Source organism: Pongo abelii, chromosome 20 (assembly GCF_028885655.2).
Source record: "Pongo abelii isolate AG06213 chromosome 20, NHGRI_mPonAbe1-v2.0_pri, whole genome shotgun sequence".
Taxonomy (NCBI): domain Eukaryota; kingdom Metazoa; phylum Chordata; class Mammalia; order Primates; family Hominidae; genus Pongo; species Pongo abelii.
In genome coordinates, this window is record NC_072005.2 from 9,431,070 (window position 1) to 9,455,545 (window position 24,476).

General features: G+C 44.7%; 1 protein-coding gene across 10 annotated transcripts; it reads right to left on the reverse strand.

Moving 5' to 3' along the window:
* Positions 1-23,061, reverse strand: ZNF266 (zinc finger protein 266). 10 transcript variants are annotated; one of them, XM_054539581.2, is made up of 11 exons: positions 22,761-23,061; positions 22,581-22,668; positions 22,269-22,332; positions 21,546-21,706; positions 21,138-21,253; positions 7,470-7,623; positions 6,628-6,710; positions 5,896-6,022; positions 5,218-5,298; positions 3,062-3,150; positions 1-2,126 (listed from the first exon to the last, which is right to left on the reverse strand). In XM_054539581.2, the coding sequence occupies exons 6-11, from the start codon at positions 7,492-7,494 to the stop codon at positions 681-683; spliced, it is 1,851 nt and encodes a 616-aa protein (XP_054395556.2). In that variant the 5' UTR covers positions 7,495-7,623; positions 21,138-21,253; positions 21,546-21,706; positions 22,269-22,332; positions 22,581-22,668; positions 22,761-23,061; the 3' UTR covers positions 1-680. The 10 variants fall into 10 exon arrangements, with proteins under 10 accessions (XP_054395556.2, XP_054395557.2, XP_054395563.2 ...); XM_054539582.2 differs by having other exon boundaries at positions 21,581-21,706; positions 22,761-23,039; XM_054539588.2 differs by having other exon boundaries at positions 6,628-6,700; positions 22,761-23,039.
* Positions 23,062-24,476: the final 1,415 nt, after the last annotated feature.

Sequence of the window (24,476 nt, forward strand, 5' to 3'; positions counted from 1 at the left end):
TGATTTAACCAAGAGAAATTTATTGCCTCACAGTTCTGGAGCCTGGAAGTGCAATATCAAGGTGGAGACAGGGTTGGTTTCCTCTGGAGGCCATAATGAAACCATCTGTTCCAGGTCTCTGTCCTTGGCTTGTAGATGGCCATCTTCTGGTGGATCCACACAGTCTTCTCCATGTGTATCCTTCCTTCAGTTTCCCTTATAGGGACACCAGTGATGTCAGATTAGGGATCGAACCTAACAGCCTCATTTGAAGTTACTCACCTGTTTGAAAACCTTATGTCCAAATACAGTTATAGTGTAAGGAACTAGGACTTAGGGCTTACAAATATGGAGTGGGGCATCATCCAGACCATACCACTTAAATTGCAGGGTTTCTCTCCAATGTGAGTTCACATATGCACATTAAGGTTTGTGGGATTCAGAAAGGTATTCCCAGATTCTCTACATTCATATGGTTTCTCTCCAGTGGGATTTCTGATGTGTTTGGTAAGGCTTGAGAATTCAGCGAAGTCATTTCCACATTCCCTGACGCAGGGTCTTCTCCACTGTGAATTCACATGCGTTCATTAAGACCTGAGATACAAAGTTGCCTCCACATTTTTACATTCATAGGGTTTCTCCCTAGTGAGTTTTCATGTCTTCAGAGAGAACAGGAACACCTTTAGGTTTTCCCACATTCCTTATGCTGACAGTCTCTCATCCGCATGCCTTCTTTCATGATTTCGAAAGGAACTGGAAGAACTGAAGGCTTTCCCACACTCCTTACATTCATAGGGTTTCTCTCCAGTGTGAGTTCGTTCATGTAACTGAAATGAATTGGAGTAACTGAAGGATTTCCCACACTGTTTACATTTGTAGGGTTTTTCTCCAGTGTGGATCCGCATGTGAAGGTTAACACATGTGGGAAACTTAAAGGCTTTGCCACATTCCATACATGTGAATGGTTTTTTGGCGCTGTGGGTCCGCATGTGATTATTAAGACTGGAGGAATGCGTAAATGCTTTACCACATTCCAGGCACTCAAACGGCTTCTCTCCAGTGTGAATTCTCAAATGTCCACTAAGATTTGAAGAAATAGCAAAGGCTTTCCCACATTTGACACATTCAAAAGGCTTCTCTCCAGTGTGAGTTCTTGTATGTTCACTAAGGCGAGAGGATCTGGCAAAGGCCTTTCCACATTCCTTGCATTCATAGGGCCTCTCTCCACTGTGAGTTCGTGCATGCTTAGTAAGGTCTGAGTTCTGAGTGAAGGCTTTCCCACAATCCTTACATTTATAGGGTTTTATTCCAGTGTGAATTCGAAAGTGATCACTGAGGCATGAGGAATTTCTAAAGGATTTTCCACATATCTTACATTCAAAGGGATCCTTTGCAGTGTGAGTTTTTATATGTTCAGTAAGTTGAGAAGATCTAGTGAAGGCTATCCCACATTCCTTGCATTCATAAGGCTTCTCACCCACATGAATTTTCGTATGTTGACTTAAGCAAGAGGAAACAGTGAAGGCTTTCCCACAATCCTTACATTTATAAGGTTTCTCTCCAGTGTGAGTTTTTCTGTGCTGAGTAAGTTGACAAGACCTGGTGAAGGCTTTCCCACACTCCTTACACTCATAGGGATTGTCTCCAGTGTGGGTTCCCATGTGAATATTAAGGTATGCAGAATATCTAAAGCCTTTTCCACATTCCTTACATTTGTAGGGTTTTTCTGAACTGTGAGTTTGTATATGCACAGCAAGGTCTGTGGAGTGAATAAAGCCTCTCCCACATTCCTTCCATTTATGGAGACTTTCTCCATCGTGAGTTCTTAAATGTCTCTGAAAGTGTGAATGATTAATGAAGGATTTCCCAGAGTCAATGCAATCAAAAGCTTTCTCTCCTGTGCACGTTTTCTGGCAAACAACATCTGGGATCAGGCTGAAGGCTTTTCCACACTGACTAAATACAGAACGTTGCTCTCCAGTAGAGGTCTTCTTGTGCAGAGTAAAGAAGTCTACTCCATACAGATGACACTCAAATATGTTCTCACTATTTTGAGTTCTCACACGTGTCTTAAGGCATGAGTGTTCACTGGAGACATCTCCACATTGCTTAACATCACTGACTTCCCCTCCGTTGTGGCTTCCTATCTATTGATAAAGAAATGAATGATGATTAAAGGACTGTTCAGATTCATTAACAGATTCCACTCATCTGAAGAGAGGAACACTGTGATGATTATTTTCATGCTTACCATTTTCATTACACACATATAAGTAATGCCCTTTTGATTTCTTTCCAGTGGAATGATGAAAAGCTCTTGTCAGGCCGTGCCATCTACTCTAATCTCAAATGTCTATAGAGTTTTATGAAATTGTTTTAAAAACTCACTATCTAGTTACAAATGTGTACTTGAGGGGAACTCTAAAACACTTTAAGTGTTGGCTGGGTGCGGTGGCTCACGCCTGTAATCCCAGTGCTTTGGGAGGCCAACGCGGGCGGATCACCTCAGGTCAAGAGTTCAAGACCAGTCTGGCCAACATGGTGAAACCCTGTCTCTACTAAAAATACAAAAACTAGCCAGGCATAGTGGCATGTGCCTGTACTCCCAGCTACTCAGGAGAGTGAGGCACAAGAATCGCTTGAACCCAGGAGATGGAGGTTGCAGTGAGCCAAGATCATGCCACTGCACTCCAGCCTAGGTGACACAGCGAGACTCCATCTAAGAAAAAAACAACAGAAAGTGTCAAGCTAGGTTTCAAGCATCCCCAAGTCATCGTATTCTGAGTCTCTCTCCAGAGTCATTATCCCTCTTGGGAATGCTACTTATCTCAAAGAGCTCTCATTCTGCTAATTTTCTTTTTTCTTTTAACGTAATTAAATTTAGTTTTTAGCACCAAGATCTTGCTACGTTGAGCAGGCTGGTCTAGAACTCCTGGCCTCAAGTGATCCTCCCACTTCAGCCTCCCAAAGTGCTAGGATTACAGGTGTGAGCCACCATTCCCAGCTTTATTCTGATTTTCTATAATGGAATCCCCAATCATCTCTAAATGTGAAAACTAAGACGTATCCTTGTTAATCTTACCATTTGAATCCCACTGGAGGTTGGCTCCCCCAAAACATCCTGCCGAAGGGCTAACTCTTTGGTTTTAAGTTGCACTTTCCATTCTGAAGCTAAAGAGAAAAAGAAATGTAAGGGTTTGGAAACATACAGGGTAGACAGATGGAGCTGAAAATGAGAAGGATCATTTGTATTTGTTTTCTTTTTTTCTTGAGACGATGTCTCACTCTGTTGCCCAGGCTGGAGTGCAATGGCGTGGTCTCAGCTCACTGCAACCTCTGCCTCTCAGGTTCAAGTGATTCTCCTGCCTCAGCCTCCTGAGTAGCTGGGACTACAGGCATGTGCCACAACACCCAGCATGGGATTTCACCATGTTGGCCAAGCTGGTCTCAAACTCCTGACCTCGTGATCCACTCGCCTCAGCCCCTCAAAGTGCTGGATTACAGGCGTGAGCCACCACACCTGGCCCCTGTATTTGTTTTCAAATTAAACACGGTAGCAAAAAACAAACACAAAGACAGATTTGAAGATTGTACATCGAAAATTTGGCAATAATAAGGATATAGCGTCAAAATTTTACATAGTTTACTACAAACTGATTCTATGAAAATTATAAACTGATGGTGAACACAAAGAATATTACCATGGAAGGAAAGTCAAGGAACAGAACCATAAGCACACATCAAAACAAGGAGCTTGTTTTTTTTTTTGTTTTTTTTTTGTTTTTTTTTTTTTTGAGAAAGAGTTTCACTCTTGTTGCTCAGGCTAGAGTGCAATAGAATGATCTCAGCTCACTGCAACTTCTGCCTCCTGAGTCCAAGCGATTCTCCTGCCTCAGCCTCCCTAGTAGCTGGGATTACAGGCACCTGCCACCAAGCCCAGCTACTTTTTGCATTTTTAGTAGAGACGGGGTTTCAGCATGTTGGCCAGGCTGGTCTCGAACTCCTGACATCAGGTGATCCTCCCACCTTGGCCTCCCAAAGTTCTGGGATTACAGACGTGAGCCACCGTGCCAGGCCTTTTTTTCTTTTTTTTTTTTTTTTTTGAGACAGAGTCTCGCTCTCTCACCCCAGCTGGAGTTCAGTGGCACGATCTTGGCTCATTGCAACCTTCGGACCCTGGCTTCAAGCGATTCTCCTGCCTCAGCCTCCCTAGTAGCTGGGACTACAGGAGTGCGCCACCACACCCATCTAATAGTTGTATTTTTGTAGCGATGGGGTTTCACCATGTTGGCCAGGCTGGTCTCAAACTCATGACCTCATGTGATCTGCCCGCCTCAGCCTCCCAAAGTGCTGAGATTACAAGCATGAGCCACCACACCTGGCCCAAAACAGAAACTTTTAAAGAAGAAACCAACGGGTCCTATCACAGAAAAGAATGAGTAGACAAAGCGTAAAAGTATGAGAAGTTGAAGATTTCTTAACTTCTGAGAAAGAAATGGCCTACCTGGGCATGGTGGCTCACGCCTGTAATCCCAGCACTTTGGGAGGCCAAGGCAGGTGGAACACTTGAAGTCAGGAGTTTGGACCAGCCTGGCCAATGTGGTGAAACCCTCTCTCCACTAATAATACAAAAAATTAACCAGGCGTGGCACACACCTGTAGTCCCGGCTACTCGGGAGGATGAGTACTCAGGAGAATTACCTGAACCTGGGAGGCTGAAGTTGCAGTAAGCCGAGATCGCACCACTGCACTACAGCCTGGGTGACAGTGAAACTGTGTCTCAGAAAAAAATAAAAATGAAAAAAAAATGGCCTCAACATTGTGAGATGAAGCACATCTTAAAAAGTTTCCTCATTATGGCTAAGCGTGGTGGCTCACGCCTGTAATCCCAGCACTTTGGGAGGCCAAGGTGGGTGGATCATGAGATCAGGAGTTTGAGACCACCCTGACCAACACAGTGAAACCCCGTCTCTACTAAAAATACAAAAATTAGTCAGGCATGGTGGCACGAGCCTATAATCTCAGCTACTCAGGGGGCTGAGGCAGGAGATCAGGAGGCTGAGGCAGGAGAATCGCTTGCACCTGCGAGGCAGAGGCTGCAGCGAGCTGAGACTGTGCCACGGCACTCCAGCCTGTGACAGAGTGAGACTCCATCTCAACAACAACAAAAAAGTTTCCTCATTATACTTATAAACATACTGAACTTATTGACCAGGGCGGTCCTTTGTGAACACTCACCTTGGAAATCACCTCTCTGCACTGTCCTAGACTCTTCTTGTTCCAGCCAAGAGATCAGACTGGGTTTGAAGAGCTGATATCCTGGCACAGAGAAAGATACATTACCAGAAGAGGCTCATGCAAGAGATGATAAATCTTTCCACAACTCAGGAGCTATAGTTCCAATGGAAGCAGTGAAATTATTTTAAAAGGGCTAAAAATGCAAATATCGTCTGTCTGTGCCCCCAAAAGATTCGTGATCTCTGATCCCTGAAGCCCAAATCCAGGCTGATGTACATACTTACAAAGCACTAAGACTTTTATCCAAATAGGAAGTTAAGTGAAACAAAGAGATCTTCATTCTCATGGGAAACAACTATACATCTCATTCTTCAACATTATAGCACATCAGATTCATGAGAGCTTGTTAAAACACAGATGACAGGGGCCCTGTTGCAGAGTTTCTGACTGAGTATGTCAAAGGGGGAGACTGAGAACGTACATCTCCAACAGTGCTGGTGATGCTCTTCATCTGACACCACATTTTGAGAATCACCAAGTAGATGAAACCCTATTAGGGCAGGGACTATGTCTGTTATTTCCCACTGTGTTCAGAGTTGCTATCTCTGATGTGCAATACAGTAAGTACATAACATAATCTGTTCCACAGCAGGCTACAAGGGATGAGGCCAGTCTTACCTACTGTGGCCAAATTCTTGTAGTTCTCCAGCATCACATCTCTGTAGAGGTTTCTCTGAGTTGGGTCCAGTAAAGTCCATTCTTCTGGGGTGAAGTCCACAGCCAGATCATCAAAAGTCACTGAATCCTAAACCATCACACACATGCTGGCTTGAGCCACAAAACATGTCTACCGGTGTTCACTGCAAAATGCAATACCTACAGAGTCTGAGGGCTCACATTGCCCACCCCAGGAGGTCCCAGGAGGTTCCAGGAGGTCCTCTCTATCCACACTCACTCACTGTCAGTCCCCTCCAGTGACACGGCTTGAATGGCACTTCTTACACATGATCGTATCTAACACAACCAGACTGGGAGGTCATCTGATTTCCCTCCACTGCAGCACACTCTTGAGCAGATGCTAGATAAACACTGATGAATGGATAAATTATCTCAAAGGATACTTTCATGTCCCTTACCATGTGTCAGAACACTCAACAAAATAAAAACTGTGCAGTTGGGACCATGAGGGAAGACTAATTAATCAATATTGAAATACTGGGATGACATTCAAGGCAAACCCTCACCAATATGACAGGCTCCACTCCTTCAGGGAATTCGACTAGGGACTCAGTCCTTGAAGGAGGCTTTATTTGCTTTAAGAAGCTCTGAAGATAATTCTGTGTAGAAGGAAATGTGTCTACCTGGTGATGCAAGTATGATATTTTGGAGAAGGATATACTTCCTGCATACCTGATAACAATTTGTCAGACAGTCAGCCACCACCCTTTCTACTTCTGTCTTTTCTTGAAGGCAGACTGGGTCCCTGTAAAGACCTCATGGAAAAGAAAGAAGGCATGAGAACCCAGGGCTGACCATAATTCCCACATTCACATACCCCAAAGTCATTCCATCCTACTGTGAGATTCCCATATACTCCTGCACGCTCAAGAAAACACACATATACACACTACCGCTATCAATTCCAGGGCAGTCCTGCCTCACCTAAAGGCAAAAAAAAGGATGGTCAGCCATGCTGCCCATTGGGAAAAGGATAACAGTCTTATTTTACAGATAAGGAAACTTAACCCTGGAAATACACAGCACCTCTTCCCAAAGCACACAGAGCAGGGGGCTGATGAAGCATTCTGGCCAGGCGTGATGGCTCACACCTGTAATCCTAGCACTTTGGGAGGTCAAGACAGGCAGATCATTTCAGGTTAGGAGTTCGAGACCAGCCTGGCCAACATGGTGAAACCCCATCTCTACTAAAATTACAAAAAGCTAGCCAGGTGTGGTGGTACACGCCTGTAATCCCAGCTACTCAGGAGGCTGAGGCAGGAAAATCGCTTGAACCTGGGAGGCAGAGGTTGCAATGAGCTGAGATCATGCCACTGCACTCCAACCTGAGCAACAGAGCAAGACTCTGTCTCAAAAAAAAAAAAAAAGAAAAAGAACAAAGCATTCCCTAGCCCACATCAGCACCTCAGAAATGAAGCTGCAGCGTGAATGATCAAGCAAGGCCACTGGACTCCATACTGTGTGGGGGGACACCTAAAGCAGGGTATCTGAAAATGAACAGAAACAGGACTTACCACAGGACAAATCAGTGGCTGCCATCCCACAGGGCTGATAGCTAAATGTGCTTCAAAGCACCTTTCCTTTACTCCAAGGATCACTCCAGGACAGCTTAGGAATCTACATGGACAGAGGTAACCTCCATTCTCTTTATCCAGGGTTAATGGTGTCCTGTTTGTATAAATCATTAATCAACAAGCATTACTTCTCAGTCATCAGACATTAGCACTCTCTCTGCAGAGCATATAGATGAAAGACACTGAAAACGGTGTACACTACAAATAGTAGGAAGACCAACTTCCACTACTGAGGAAGAGTGTGTGTCAGAAGTCACACTAGCAGCTTTATATACTCGCTTAACTATCATAACCACCCTTTACAGAAGATATCAATGACCCCTATTTGATAAAGAAAAAATCAGGCCAGGCGCAGTGGCTCACGGCTGTAATCCTAGCACTTTGGGAAACCGAGGCGGGTGTGTCAGTTCAGGTCAGGAGTTCAAGACCAGCCTGGGCAACGTGGTAAAACCCCATCTCTACTAAAAATACAAAAATTAGTTGGGCATGGTAGTGCACGCCTATAATCCCAGCTACTGAGGAGGCTGAGGCAGGAGAATCGCTTGAACCTGAGAGACAGAGGTTGCAGTGAGCCGAGATCACACCACTGCACTCCAGCCTGGCAACAGAGTGAGACTCTGTCTCAAAAGGAAAAAAAAAAAAAGAAAAAGAAAAAGAAAAAGAAGAAAACCTACATTCAGACAACACTTGGATTTGGTCCAGAATCATCCAGTTTGGAAGCTGTGAACCAGGACTTGAACATAGGCAATTTTGTCCCTGACACCCAATCTGTGGCTGCTCTTACTTTCCCACACGACCGGCGTTAGTGTAAACCTGCACAGCACAACACCATGGTCACTACCCACATGTGTTATTGAACACCCACTCCATATAAACCAAGTATGACCGAACAATAGAATGTATTTTAATTTAATAAAATTTATACAATTAAAATAAAATTTAATAAAAATTAATCACAATCTTTAATAAATCAAACACAGAACAACAGTGCAAATGCTGATTGACAGAATGGAATCTGAATGATGCAAATCACTGAAAACTGAACAGTTCATTATCCATGAACCGGATACACCCCCACAAGGACGCTACAGCCTTTATTCTACGAATGAGAAGGCTAAAACTCTGAAGTCACACTGGGTTACAGAAACCCCATGTCTAGACTCCTGGTGTAGATTGTACCCACTACCATGAGTTTCAAACTGGGGATCCTTAGGCTGAAGAGGGCCACAAATGTGTTTAATTTGGTGAAATCTAAACCAATTATGTTATTTTAAACTTGAAATATAATTACTGTACAATTAAAAGTACAGATCTTAGGTATTCAGTGGATGAATTTTGACAATCGCATACACTTGCGTAATCAAAAGCCTAAACAAGATGTAAAACATGTTTGTCTCCCCCTGAAAACCTTCTTGCCCCTTCCAGTCTATCCTTTCACTCTCAACTCCAGATAAGCACTCTGTGATTTCCTTCATTTAGCAGACATGACACTGGACAGGTAAATTAGGCAGTGTGCTCATCTCTCGCAAATGTACATCCTATCTTCATTTTTCTCTATTATTTAAATAACATGAGATAAAAATTCTAAAATCTCCCACTGCAACTGTGGACTTGTCTATTTCTTCTTGTGTGTCTGTAATGTATACTCCTTTATACATCTTGTAACAACATTACTGGGTAGATAGATACACACATTGAACTTTCATATTTCTGGAGCAACAAAATCTTTTTTTTTTTTTTTTTTTTTTGAGATGGAGTCTTGCTCTGTCGCCCAGGCTGGAGTGCAGTGGCGCAATCTTGGCTCACTGCAAGCTCCGCCTCCAGGTTCACGCCATTCTCCTGCCTCAGCCTCCCGAGTAGCTGGGACTACAGGTGCCTGCCACCACACCTGGCTAATTTTTTTGTATTTTTAGTAGAGACGGGGTTTCACCCTGTTAGCCAGGACGGTCTCGATCTCCTGACTTTGTGATCCGCCCGCCTCGGCCTCCCAAAGTGCTGGGATTACGGGCCGGAGCCACTGCGCCTGGCCACAACAAAACCTTTTATCATAAAGAACTCAGTGTGTCTCTAGGAATGTTCTTGGATGATGCTGGGTGACACTGCAACCTGCTTTTCTTTGTGGAGTCTCTGTATCTCATGGGCAGCCTTAGGTATCTTTGGGTGCCAATGTTCCCCTTGACCTGGCATGGAGCCTAAAGGCACCCAGTGATGGCTGGCAGACAACTGAGATCCTTCTCAACACTGTTAAAGTACACCCAGACTACAGCCCCATCACAATTCATAACACAATACGCATCTGAGTTCTGAGGAAATGTATTGAACTACTCAAAGAATGCAAGGGTGACAGGAATACTGTCTCTTTCTATGCACTTAGCCACCACCCATGGCCTGTCTGCATACCAAAGACTGGTTTCTCCTGGCCACCTGATGTGGATATTTAGTGCTCTCAGTCTTGTATCCTTACTGGCACCCCAACTTCCTCTGCTCATGAGCACAATAGCCAGGGTTGTCTGCATTCCAGAGGGCTGCTTCCTGCTTTCCCCGAGTTCGATGACTACCTCTAGTACCTGCTAAAAGTGCAGAGCAGAAACACTACAGCCCCGCTAAAGGCTGACCCTGAAGGGGGCAGTACTAAAGGAAAATCTTCCCAGTGGCAGAACTTTAGGCAGTGTATTGGCCTGCTTCTGGGTCTGGAATAAGAGTTGACAAGACGCATGCACACACATACACAGATTCATCAAAAGTTGCCGATGGCTTGGGTGGATGGTCAAAAATGTGGGAGGAACCAGAGTGGTAACAAGGAAACCTGGGAAAAGGTATATGGATGGACCTCTCTGAAAGGCAAGATTGTGTCCCACATGAATGCCTGCCGTGATCCACTAGAAATAGGGCAGACAAAATCACATGCTCTAAAGATACCTGTTACTTTTCTAGCTACATCTCAGTGCTTGCTCAGTGGGCCCATTAAAAAATGTTCGTGACAGCAGGGATAAAGGCTATGCATGGGCTCAGCAATAAGGACTTCCCCTTACCAAGTCTGACCCAGCTAACATTACTGCTGGGCCTAATCTCCTGAAAGCAGAAATCAACACTGAGCATCCAATACAGCACCATTCCTTAGAGGAGACCAGCCAGCCATGCTGTAATGGGCCCTCTTCTATCAGGAAATTGTCAAAGACTCATCCTCACCAGAACAGACTCATGTTCTGGTGTGGATCTGCCTTTCGACTAGTTAGGCTTCTGCTGGCACCACCACCCACGGACTCACAACATGCTTTATCAGTAATCATGGCCTCCACACAACAGAGTTTCTAAACAAGCAAAGCATTTCACTGCAGAGGAAGTGCAACAATGGAAGCATGTCCTTGCAATCAACTGGTCCCATTACACACCCCATCACTCAGAAGCAGTGGATCTACATGAAAAGTGGAATCGCATACTGAAAACTCAGTTATAGGGCCAAATGGGGGACAACCCTTAGAAAGGAATTCTGACTCATAGATCAAGGTGTACACTTTGAGTCATACAGCCTTCCATGGTACTGTCTCCCCAGAGCCAGAATACATAGGTCCAAGAATTGATGAGTAGGCCGGGCGCGGTGGCTCATGCCTGGAATCCCAGCACTTTGGGAGGCCGAGGCAGGTGGATCATTTGAGATCAGGAGTTCGTGACCAGCCCGGCCAACATGGTGAAACCCCGTCTCTACTAAAAACACAAAAAATTAGCTGGGCATAGTGACACATGCCTGTAATCCTAGCTACTTGGAAAGCTGAGGCAGGAGAATGGTTTGAACCTGGGAGGCGGAGGTTGCAGTGAGCTGAGATTGTGCCACTGCACTCCAGCCTGGGTGACAGAGCAAGATTCCATCTCAAAACAAAACAAAAAAATAGAATTGATGGGTGAAGGTGGAATTAACTCCACTGACCGAAGTTTGCTTTTATTCCCAGCAACTCAGAGCACTGCTGGTCCAGAGATCTTAGACCCTAGTGGAAAATGCCTCCCCCAGGGGGCACCGTTATGGTTCTAATGCATTGGAACAGGAGATTGCCACTTGACCCTTTTGGGCTTCATATACCACTAAACCAAGAGGCAAAAAAAAAAAAAAAAAAAAAAAGAAAAAGAAAAGTTAATCTACTGGCTGGAGTGGTTAATCCCAATTATCAAAGGAAAACTGTGGCCCTGCTAGACAATTGAGGCAAGGAGGATGAAGTGATGAAGTGTAGAACCTCCGAGTACTTCTATACTCCATAGAAAAGGTTAATGGAAAACCACAACTGAACGAAAGCAGAACAGAGGACTCGGACTCCAGGCGAACGAAGATTTGGATCGCTCCTCCCTGGTACAAAACCTGGAGCAGCTGAGGTTCAAGTGGAGGGCAGGGAAAATATGGAATTAGTCACTGAAGAAGTAAACCGTGGACATCAACTACAACCTCAAGACCAGTAACAGAAACAAGAAATGTAGTTTTGCACGTTTTCTCTCTGCTTGTTATACGTATGTGTGTTTATATCCATGTGTTTATTTATTTAAATGAAACATTTACTTCTATCTTTTTCCCACTTTTATTTTATATACACATTATTAGAGGTTACATTTATAATTTTGTTTTTAAGAAACAGAATAGTTAGAACGGGACTAAATTTGAGGAGTAACTGACATGGCGTGCCATGGGAATACAAAGGACTGTTTGGACTGCGCATCTTCTCCTTTGGGGGTGGTTGAGGACTTCTTCCCTCATATCTTCTTAGGTAGGAATATAGACTTCTTTAATTATTCCAAAGAAATTCCCGTGTGTGTGGGAGAGTGCATATGGATGGTAAAGAACCAAAGAGTGAAATATGCCAGTTAGCTGTTTATTTATCTCAGCTCCAATACCCCCATCGCCTTTGTCTTAGTTAAAACTTCCCCTGCCTGTGTAGCTGTTTGTTATATGGCCTGCTTGTTCCTCACTTCACTGGCCCCAAACCCAACACATCTCACAGCTGCTGACTACAATGAAACTTAGTGGCCAACACCAGAGTCATATAAATAAGACCTTTCCTTTGCGCAATCAACCCACAACCCCCAAAGGAAGGCCTGAGGGATAACGTCCATGCACCTTAATAAAGCAAGGCCCGACAGGTCTTCTCTCTCATTCCTATCCCACAAGTTGAGCACCCGGCTGTCTCCGGACTTCCATCAGCCCCTGAGAGCAGCCTCCCATCCCGGGTATCTGTGAGTAGGAGGATGCTTCTGACATTTCATGTGTTTTGTTGTGCTGCCTCCTCTACATCTTGCCCGTCCAATGCACTAGAATGTAACTCTCCTCCCCATCTGGGTAGGGCTAGAATTTGCAGCCACTCTTCAGAGAGAGAGAGAGACCCCCTAGACCAAACAGAGGAAAATATATTCAGTGTGGTGAACAGGGTGTGTGGTCACAATCCGAGGGACACAAGACCAGGCCTTCAGATTGCTCTTGGCCTGCTTACTACCTGGCCCACTCACATGGCTGATGCCATATAGGAGGGCTCCACAGCCTGCTGGGGTGCCCCTCTGCTGCTGTGCGTTGCTGCCTGTTGTCTCTGTGAAGCACGGCCAAAACTCCCCTCACTGAATTGGGTGGGTCCTCCATAGTCCAAGCGCTCCCTAGGACTCACCAACTGCTAGCCTTAAGAGGGCAAGAGGGGCATGACAGTCACTATCCAAGGCTGCTGTCACTTCCCCAAATAGGAACTGCTGGGCTGGAGGAAGCCAACTGTATTCCCAAGGCCTCACTCTGGCATGACGGGCTTGCTACTGAGAGGCAGAAGGGGTAAGGCAGGCGCTGGGCCAATCAAAGGGTTAGCGGAGTGCAAGAGGAAGACCGGCATTCTGACTGCCCACTGAATGGAGAAGCAGTACGGACGAGGCCACCAGACTTCCCACCCTGACAACAGTAGCAACCCCTTCACTGGGGAGATGACGGCACCTCGCTGGCAAGGCTGCTGCCGGGGTCTGCTATCCCCAGGACACTGCCTTCCCTTGCATCTGTTGCTCTACGCCCCCACCCTGGTGAGGTCAACTGGGCACCCTAGAGAGAAAGGCGGCTGCCTACAAAGGGGTCAGATGGGAAGCACAAATGGAGGCCAGAGGACCAGGGGCCACTCGGGACCACCGGGAGCTTGTCAGGTAAACAAAGGAAAAAATATTTTAGCCACCTGGAGATACAAGCCATTCTGAAGATTTTACTTAGAAGGAAAAAAAAGAGAGGGAAAGAGACTGATTGTGTTGAGGTCTGGAGTTCCCAGTCCTCTATTGCCCAGAAGCACTGGGCGCCTTACCCCTCCTTCTTTTCCTCTTATCAACCAGAGACAGAAATTAAGAACCCTTCAGGCAGTTAAAAGCCTAAGACCAAAAAAAAGAAAAAAAAAAAAAAAAAAGGAAAAAAAGGCTCAAGATTTAGGAGGTTACAAGTTCAAGGAAAAAAAAAAAAAAAAAAAGGAACTTTTTGAACTTTAAGTACTAAGCAAATGCCAGGTCTAACAAACATAATACTGCTGGCCCTAGATTACTTAATGATTTAAACACAGACCATGAGACATGGGGAAAAAAATAAAAAGTAATTAGACTTTAACTAACATTTGGTAAAATGTACCAATTAACAAAACTGCATAGGCCTACTCAATCTGGGGCTCAAATTACACTTATACCTGGGGATCCCACTAAATTTAAACATTGTGCTCCCTAAAATCTTAAAAGGGTAACTAAATACAGGAGAAAAAAATAGGTACGCCTTGCTTTAACTGTAGCCTTGCTTAAATTTCCCATAGTCATAGTACCCATTGCCCTAAAATATTCCATATTAGGTATAAATATGCTAACATAATAAATAACAAATTAAAATTAAAGTGAGACTTTGACACTTACAAATTGGCTTGATAAAATGGGACCCCATGGATAATCAGTTAAAATATTTCACATGGCCCAATGTAAGTTACAACAGGGCCTCAAGGATTAAAACTTCTATAAAACCTAATTAATGAAGGGGTGATTATCCCTACTGCTTCTCCATTTGACAGCCCAATTGTGCCTGCTCTTGAATCTGAAAAAGAAAATAAAGGGCACCTCATGCTGGATTACTACAGCCTTCATACTGTGGTCCCCTCCATCAAGGTGCCCACACCCAATATTATTAAAACTCCTGATTCTATTCAATAAACAACCAATCACTATTGTGCTTTTAACTATAAATTTGGCCAACATGTTTTTTTGTTTTTTTTTTTTTCTGAGATTGAGTCTTGCTCTGTCGCCCAGGCTAGAGTGCAGTGGCACAATCTCGGTTCACTGCAACCTCCGCCTCCCAGGGTTCAAGTGATTCTATTGCCTCAGCCTCCCAAGTAGCTGGGATTACAGGTGCCGCCACCATGCCCAGCTAATTTTTTTTTTTTTAAGTAGAGACAGGGTTTCAGCATGTTGGCCAGGCTGGTCTTGAACTCCTGACCTCAAGTGATCTGCCCATCTCAGCCTCCCAAAGTGCTGGGATTACAGGCGTGAGCCACCACGTCCGGCCTGGACAACATGCCCTGTTCAGTGCCTATTTCAACAGTCTCTCAGCTGCAGCTTGACTCTCCCTCTGATGGGACACAACACACCTTTTCCAGGCTACCCAACAGATCTGTCATCACGTAGGATCTTTGCAAACGAGATCTTAACAACATCCACCTTCTCCAGGAACACAGGTATGCACCGCACCGATAATAGCCTTCCCCAAGGAAACTCTTGACATGTCATTAAGGGGAAGTAATTCCAGTATCTTTTAGTAATTTTTGGGTTCTGGTGGCAACATATTCCTGATTTACAAATTATACTTATAATTTAAATTAAAATCAACAAGCACTCCTATTAATGCCTCGAAGAAAAAAAAAAGAAAACGGGGGAAAAAAAATCAACTTCCTAAAAGGACCCCCTTCATGCTAGAGAATGTGGCAACTTTTTAAATGCCTGCTGGAGTCTCTGGACCACTTATGATGGTCATTAGCTGCCCCAGGCCCTCTAGGAGAGACACTGCCCCTCCTAACTTCCTGTTATTCACCAGTAAAACAAGTGACTGGCCATCTACTGGGCTCTCCTGGAAACAGAGGATCTCACAGACCTGAGCCTGTGATCCTCCTATGCAGCTGCCCACTGTGCTCTGGGTCAGGGAAACAACTCCCCACAAGCTCTGCCTGGCCACTGAGGCCTCCTTAGGCCACGATGAAGCCAATCTCAGGCCCTCGGGTCTAATCCACCCGCAGAAGGCAGTGGCTTCCCCTGTCCTCAGTCCCTTTCCTGATGCCAGGGTGCTGAAGGAGGTCACTCCTCCCTCCCCCAGGTCCCCTGACTACCTGGAAAGCCCCTGGGATTAACTAAGTGAACAGTAATGGGAGTTCATAGACTGTGCAAAGGCCACTGCTGATCATCATAAGTGATGGGGCTCAGCAGAATGCTGCTGCCTTCCATCCCTTAGTCAGGATGTCCCTAATAAAGGACAGGACCCAAGAAACAACTTGCCTGGCCAAACTTCAGGCAGCTGTCTTAGCACTGGATGCCCGGGTCAACAAACTGTCCCACCTTCTTCATGATTACGACAAACTATTGGGTCATTACCTAAAAATTATCCCTTTCAAGGTGGGGAAAAAAAAAAAACCCTGGGAATCTCTTGTCTGACAGATACCCAAAATATTAAACAAAATCCCACACCTCTCCATACACTAAAGGCCACAATACGAGGCCTTGCCAGGACACTATTTATTCCCTTCGGAGTTACAGACATTAATAGTAACCTAGATATATGTTTCACTTCTTTTTTGTCAATTTAATTTTTTTTTTAAGAGGCAGGGTCTCTCGCTATGTTGCCCAGGCTGGTCTCAAACTCCTGGGCTCAAGCAATCCTCCCACTTCAGCCTCCCAAACTGCTGAGATTACAGGGGTGAGTCACTGTGCCCAGCCCATGTTTCATTTCTTAAAATACATAATGCTAGCACCTCGAAAAATATATTCAGTAGAACTTTCATTTCCCTAATAGGTCTCAGATAACTGGTTTCACTGAAAGACAGAAAAATGTCCTCAGATAACTACTTTTCAAATTCCAGCCCAAAAAACAAACTCTTGAAATTCTCTATCATGCTCCAGGGCTTAACTTATTTTCAATCTTGCCCCCATCCCACAAACACTGAAGGCCAAACCGAGGGTGCATAGTTGCCTGGGACTTACTAATATTAGATTGTCGCGGAGGCCCAGCAGCTGCTCATCTGATAGGGGACCCACCTGAACCTAAACTTCCACCGAAAGACAGAAACAAAAACACGTTGTCAGGTACAGCTACATATCATTCTGTTAACAGTTCATCTTACTAGGTGCTTTGTTGGTTTACAACCTGAAGGGCCACATCTACTTCAGTGGGTATCCACTTTAAAAGGATACCCCCGTGACATCCTAGATGACTTTGTCCTAGCCCAAAATATCACCGCTGGAAACAACATTGCCTCCAGCAACACAGCCCTGACTCAAGACTCTCATGGTGGAGATGACTCCACCATTACACTAAAACCTCCACACAGTGATGCCCATGGACTGCCTCTCCTAAAACACAAATGGACATAGAACATTTTTTTCTTCCTGAAGTGTCTGCTTAGCCCATCATCCTGGTAGAGTACTTGCTTTCTGCTCATATGTGCACACCCACATACCCATGCCTGAAGGAAAATCTGGTAGGAGTTACTAAAATTAATGGAGATTACTGTTTTCCCCAAGAGGCACCTGCCTCATGGCGGTAAACTCCTTAACCCCAGGGAGAGGACCACCTACTCCCTGATACCTTCTACTGAAGAAGGAATTCATGAATTTTACAAGTATAATCAAAGACAACCAAAAATTTTTACTTTTTCCTTCAAAAGCTAAGCATAGCATAGCCGCTCCTCCTACCCACACCCCCAACCCCGTAATCTAAGACAGAAGAATACTAACTGCCTGTTTTTCCTTCTGCGCTCAGCCAGCCTTATCTGTACTTGCTAGTTTCACATTCCTTGAGACTCAGTGAGTTCCTGCTTCACCTCCCTAGTGCAGCTGCAAAGTTACAAGGTTAATACAGAAACATGGTTTCCCAGGGATGTGGAACATGTAGTATAGATAAATGTAAAAGACTGATCAACTGCCTTTGTTCTCGCTTCTGTAAGTACGCTTCCTGCATCAGTAGCTCCCGGCCACTGACTGCTTAAAAGGTGGCTGCTTTCTTTGTCCAGGGCTCAGACTTTCCTGGACGCTAGTCCTACTGAGCCAGGTGATCACCTTTTAATAAAGACCTTTCCTGAACGCACTCTGTTAGGTCTCTCCCATCTTTGACTGTCCCGCAACACTACTACCCTTCCCACTATCTCCACCTCCAACCTTGCCTATCCAACCACAACCACTCCTGCCCCTTGGTTACACACAATACCACTAACCTTTATATATGCTTTACTAAATCATCAGCTCATACCCTCCAACATAACTGCCCTACATCCATTTTTAGGCCTGACGTAAGTTATTTGGAACCCAGTCGGACCCCATCACCTTTGGCTTACTTAAAACTTCCCCTCCCTGTGTGCTGTTTGTGACATAGCCTACTTGTTCCTCACCTCACTGACCCCAAACCCAACACACCCCACAGCTGCTGACCATAATGAAACCTACTGGCCAACATCAGTCATGTAAATCAGTTCTCCCCACCGTTCAGGTCTACCCAATCCACAACCAAGCTGGGAAAGCCTGAGGGATAAGGCCCATGGACCATAACAAAGGCACAGTCCCACAGGTCCTCTCTGTCTCATTCCCCACCCACTGGTTAGCACCCGGCTGTCTCCTGACTTGCCGTCAGGACCTCAACGGCAACCCTCTTCTCACGGATCTATGAGGAATAAAATGCTTCTGCTACTTGATGTGTTTTGTTGTGTTGCCTTTTCTGTATCTAACCCACCCAACACACCAGAACGTCTCTCCTGTTGGTCGGGACAGAGTTAGAATTTACAGCCACTCTCCAGAGACAGAGGCCTCAGGACCTAATCAGAGGAACATACTAAAAGGGGACATGGGATGGACACTGCACAAGGGAGTGTCGCCTGCTGGATACAATTGCGACACGGTGGTCAGCAGTGTGGGTGTGAAGGCATTGGAGGGTGCTCTGTCCACACCATGTGCCCAGAACACAGTCCTTAGGATACCACAAAACCCTGGCCCAGTCACCACCACCCTGTGGCCCTCCTAACATGGACGCCACATGCTCAAAGGACTCCCACTAGCAGAGGCACCCTCTGCACACGTGCTGACTGGCTTGATGGCTTGTGTCCCTCTTGACACAGACAATGCACATGCCAGGATGCATGCTGCTGCGTGACCGGTGCCCCAGAGGTTTGTTCCCAAAGGCCTCCAAACGTGAATACTGAAGTCCCAGGCCTTGCAAACAAAGTGGCATCCAAATTTCCTGTGCATAGCTGCCCATCACCATCAGTGTGAGTGTGCCCCAGAGGTGTGTTTGTCACAGCACTTCCAGGGCAGACATGAACCAGTCCAAGCCTCATAGGTACAGTGGTGTCCTGTCTCCCCCTACAGGCTGACCCATCCATTGCAGCTGGCCTTTGCCTTGAAACACTGCTTCAATCTTCCCTAAGGACTATGACTAACTCCAGCCTGAGTAACCCAGCAAACTTTACCATCCAGTGGGCTACAGCCACACTGTGGCCAAATACTCTAATATGACCCCAGAGATCCCCACCTGCTGGCATTCATACCCCTGGATAACCCCAACCCCCTCCTGTTGAGTGCACGCATAACCTCTGACCTGTTTCTAACAGAAGAATAAGCAAAAATGAAGAGACTGCAGATGTAATTGAGATCTCAAGTCAGTTGGGTTTTGTTTTGTTTTGTTTTGTTTTTAAACAGGGTCTCACTCTGGTTGCCCAGGCTGGAGTGCAGTAGCGCAATCTCGGCTCACTGTAGCCTTCACCTCCCTGGTTCAAGTGATTCTCCTGCCTCAGTCTCTCAAGTGGCTGGGATTACAGGCACCCACCACCATGCCCAGCTAATTTTTGTATTTTTTTAATAGAGTCGGGGTTTCACCATGTTGGCCAGGCTGTCTGCAACTCCTGACCTGAAGTGATCCACCCACCTTGGCCTCCCAAAGTGTTGGGATTACAGGCATGAGCCACTGCACCTGGCTTACTTTTATCTTGATACACATATTGTACACATTACTGTTGCTGTAGGGCATGTATGTGTATACACCTAGTATGTACTACCTAGTATGTACTACAAAATTGGTTTGCCAATACACTCTCCAAAAAGCAGTATATGCACATCCTCAGCAACTTTACATCAGAACCCTTATCAATGATTTCACTACATGCAGCTAGCTCACTGGAACCCCTAAGTGCCAAACAGAGAAAATGTATAGAATTTAAGTCTTCACTTAAAGTCATCAACAGGTTCTTGGAAACTGAGACTTTAAGCGAAATGACATACAACAAAGCGAATTTTTTCACATGCTAATTGATATAAGCGAGTTAAGCTCCTACAGCATATTTCTGGTCACAAAAACGTCACTAAACTTCTAAATAAAGACCCCAAACACTTCTAATATTAAATATTGAAATAAATGTGAGCTATATATACATTTAAGAAAGACTAATAAAAATAGGCTATTTATCCAATTTTTGATGAATTGGTATGTGATGGCAGTTAACAGTGGTGGGTTAAATCAACAAATAAATGTTTCCAAAGCAAAAACTCTAAGGACCACCTCCTACCACCAAGAAGCTCAAGAACAATAACAAATGGGGCCAGCTTGCTAAGTGGTACCATTTACTGTTGTACATTTGTATCATTATCAAATGTTTTAGGAATTTTTATTTTACAAAAGTTTGTATTCATTCATTCATTCCCCAATCCACCTATTCCAGTTCCAGGATGAAAATGGCCAGAGCCCATCCTAACAGCTCAGGGCACACACACACATAGTGGGACAATTTAGACACACCAATTAAGCTAACATGTGCATCTTTGGGATGTGGGAAGAAACCAGAGTACCCAGAGAAAACCTATGCAGACATGGGAAGAACGCGCAGAATCTACAGAGTGGCCCTACTGGAATTTGATTTTTTTTCCCTCATCGATGTTATAATTAACAGACATTATTCTAAGATCTGTTGTATTTCCAGGCCATGTGGCCCCTTCATAGCTTTTTGGTAGCCCACATTGGCAGGTGAGTTTTCTGGTCATTTACTTACATGGAGTGTATCAAGCCAACCCCCTAGGTGTATGAGTGTCTATAAGGAGTCACACAGAGTGCTTACTCTGGACATTCCTTCAGGGAAACGAAGGACTAATTTAGGTAGGAGAAGGAACCCAAAAGTGAACTGAAAAAAACAACATTGAAAGAGGTTTTGTCTGTTTATGAATATACATATTTCCTAAGACTAATAATTAACATCAGTGAATTTTCATGGAGAGCTTATTTTTCAGTGCTCATGCACTGATTCTCATTAATCCCTTGAATTAATTTCTTATTCATGTAATTAAAACACATTCATGCTTCTCCTATTTTCCCTTGATTTACATCATTTGTCAGTTATCACTTACTTTGGCCAGGCACAGTGGCTTACACCTGTAATCCCAGCATTTTGGGAGGCCGAGGTGGGTGGATCACTTGAGGTCAGGAGTCTGAGACCAGACTGGCCAACATGGGGAAACCATCTCTACCAAAAAAAACAAAAAAACAAAACAAAAAAAATTAGCCAGGCATGGTGGCGCACACTTGTAATCCCAGCTACTAGGGTGGCTGAGGCAGGAGGATGGCTTGAAAACCCAAGAGGTGGAGGTTACAGTGTTTCAGTGAGCCGAGATCCTGCCACTGCACTGGAGCCTGGGCAACAGTGAAACTCTGTCTCCAAAAAGATATCACTTACTTTTTTCTGTCATACATTTAAGATTAAATTATCCCATCACATTGTTTCCCCAACCAAAGAAAGAATACTGACTCTTTCAAACCTGGGAGTAATCTTTGATGCACTCCTCTCTCTCACCATAGAAATGGAGTCAGCCAATTCACAGAATGCTTTGCCCAGCTCTTATTTCCTTCCCCTTCAATATGGCCACATCATACCATATTTTTGGTCTCAGCTTGCATATCACTCTTTCCTTAGCATTGCCTATTCCAAAGAAAAACAGAAAATAATTCTGTCCTCTACTTTACTTACAAATCCTCATCAATTTGTAATATACTTATTTGCTTGGTTACATGACAGCCTCCTCCACTAGTTTACAACCTCCCTAAGAACAGCCCTAGACTGAATTTTTTTTTACTACGCCTTAATTAACCATTCAGACACTCATATATTTACAGGATACACCAATAAATGAAGGATACATTTAAACACGGCACAGAATACAATCAGAACTACCAAAATGTATAACTTTCTGAAAGAACGAGTGACTCCGCAAAAAGACAAAATAACGGATAAACAGTGTCTGCTAGTTTTAAAGAGACTAAAAGACATGAAACTTGGATACATAATACATCCCAAAACAATCAAAAGCATATATTGGAACAAAGTGGAGAACTGTACCTTTTTACACAGGGTACATATTAACAACATTTTAAATTTTCTGGGTTAATAGTATTATGGTTTTAAAAGGACATGTCTTTATCTACAGGACACGTATTACCAAGCATTTAAACCTTAAGTGTCACGCCTGCAATGTTCAACTTACTTCAAAGCCTCCATTCCTTCTTCCTAAAAGCCCCTGTTTTGAAGCTCTGTGGGGAAGTACAGGCCTAGGAAGTTCAGATAAAAAGAATAGCTGAGTATTCTTGCTTTTCTTCAGTAGAAAGACTTGTGGTCTACAAACGTTTATATTCACATAGAGAAATAAGCACACCCCAGATACCTAAAAAATAGCTTTATGTTTCTACCTGAATGTAGTGTGTCAAAAGTAAATATAGGATGCGCAAAGAGAAAAACAAATTCTCAGATAAAACAGGAGGAAGAAGCCTCCGAAACCAACTTTCACCCCAGTACTCACCGCGACAAGCTGGACTCGCCAGGTCCAGGAGATGGGGGGGATGAAGGACCACAGTTAACCTGATTCGAACGACGAAAAGTCGTTGTTTCTGGAAAAAAAAAAAAGTCACAAAGAATTGCTTTGGAGGAGTTTGAAGCGGCAATCACCGTGTTTGCAAAAATCGTGAGGAAGCGCCCTTACGACAGATCCCGAAACGGCTCCTGGCCCAGGGCCGTCGCAGTGACAGCTCGAGTGGCTTTTTGGACCTGGCGGCGCCAAGAGGACCCGCGCGGCCCCGGCGGACGCGAGCGGAGCAGGCAACGCCTCTCTAAGGAGGCCCCTCGGCGGCCTGGGGCAAACCGGTACTTTCGCCACCCCTTCCACCGCTGGCTCCCACCCGTTATCCGACCTCGCCAAAGCTGTATTAAGCCCGAACACCACTAGGAAGAACACCGGTTTGGCTGCGCGGAGAAAGCGCCGGAAAACACAGCAGCGCTCTGCTGACGTCACTTCCGCCTCCAGCCTCAAACCCAGAGGAGCGCTCGGGGACTGCAACCTCAGCCGAGCTGAACAACCTCAGGCAGAGAGATTCTGGTTTACTCCCCAGTGGCTACGGAGACGCCTTGGAGGCCTTGGAGTCGGCTCACCTTGAGGGATGGAGGCCAAAAGGGGCTCAGAGCACAAGGTTGAGGTTAGAACCAGCCCTGCGGACGGGGCTAACCTAGGGTGGGGTCGGTGGTGTTGGCAAAGTTAGAGGTGGGGGCTCCCCAACAGGATGCGCACAATGCTCACAAAAAGCTTTTATTCTCACCTCCTCCCATGTTCCTAGCACCCTCAAAATGATGCTTCCGTTGATAAACCTGCCAGTCCATGATATGGCCTATCTCCTCCATTCATTCAATCTAGTTTTCGTTTTTTAGTTTTTGTTTTTGTTTTTGTTTTTGTTTTTTGAGACAGGGTCTCACTGTGTAGTCCAGGCTGGCGTGCTGTGGGGCGAAAACTCATGGGCTCACGCCATCATCCCGCCTCAGCCTCCCGAGTAGCTGGGTCTACAGGCGCAGGCCACCACACCCGGCTAATTTTTTTTTCCCCAGAGTTGAGGTATGTTACCCAGGCCGATCTCAAACTCCTGGGCTCCAGCAATCATCCCGCCTCGGCCTCCCAAAAGGCTGGGATTGCAGGCGTGCACCACGGCGCCGGGCCCAATTCAACTTGAGGCCAATATTTCCCCTTATTTCATTTATCTAGACGCCATGCTAAATTCTAATAGTTGATTCCTTTGTGTTTTCAATATGCTGATACTTTTTGTAAATGTTGATTTTTTTTTTCTTTGAATAATATATTGTTTTCTGAGATCTTACCGTGAGTTCCAGGGCCTCCCATACCGTGTTGTAAAATAGCACTGATATCAGGCATTCACTTCTGCAGGAGTGATTCTAGTTTCTCCAGAAATCGTTTCTGCTGTGGTTTGTAGTGGGTGGCCTTTATGGAGTTAATAAAGTTATTTTGAACACTGTTTTACTAACATGAAGAACTGTTCATGTACATTATCAAATATTTTATGAATCTACTGAATTGGTAACTATTTTGCAGTTAATTTTTCATCTAAAAAAGGATTTTCTTTAAGTTTCCTCTCTTGCATTAAGAAGTCTCCATAAACTCTAGATTACATATAGATTTCCTAATTTTCTTCTGCAGCATATTACTTTAAAAACATTGAAATCTTTCATGCTCATGGAATGTGTTTCAGCATGTGGTGTGGGATAGTGGATACAATATCTCTTTCCTCCAGAAACATGGCCAATTATTTTAGTACCACATATTGATAAACTGTCCTTGATTTACTGATTTCAAATTCCATGTTTATTAAACTATAAATTCCTCTGTATACCTGTATTTGATTCTAGACTCTATGCC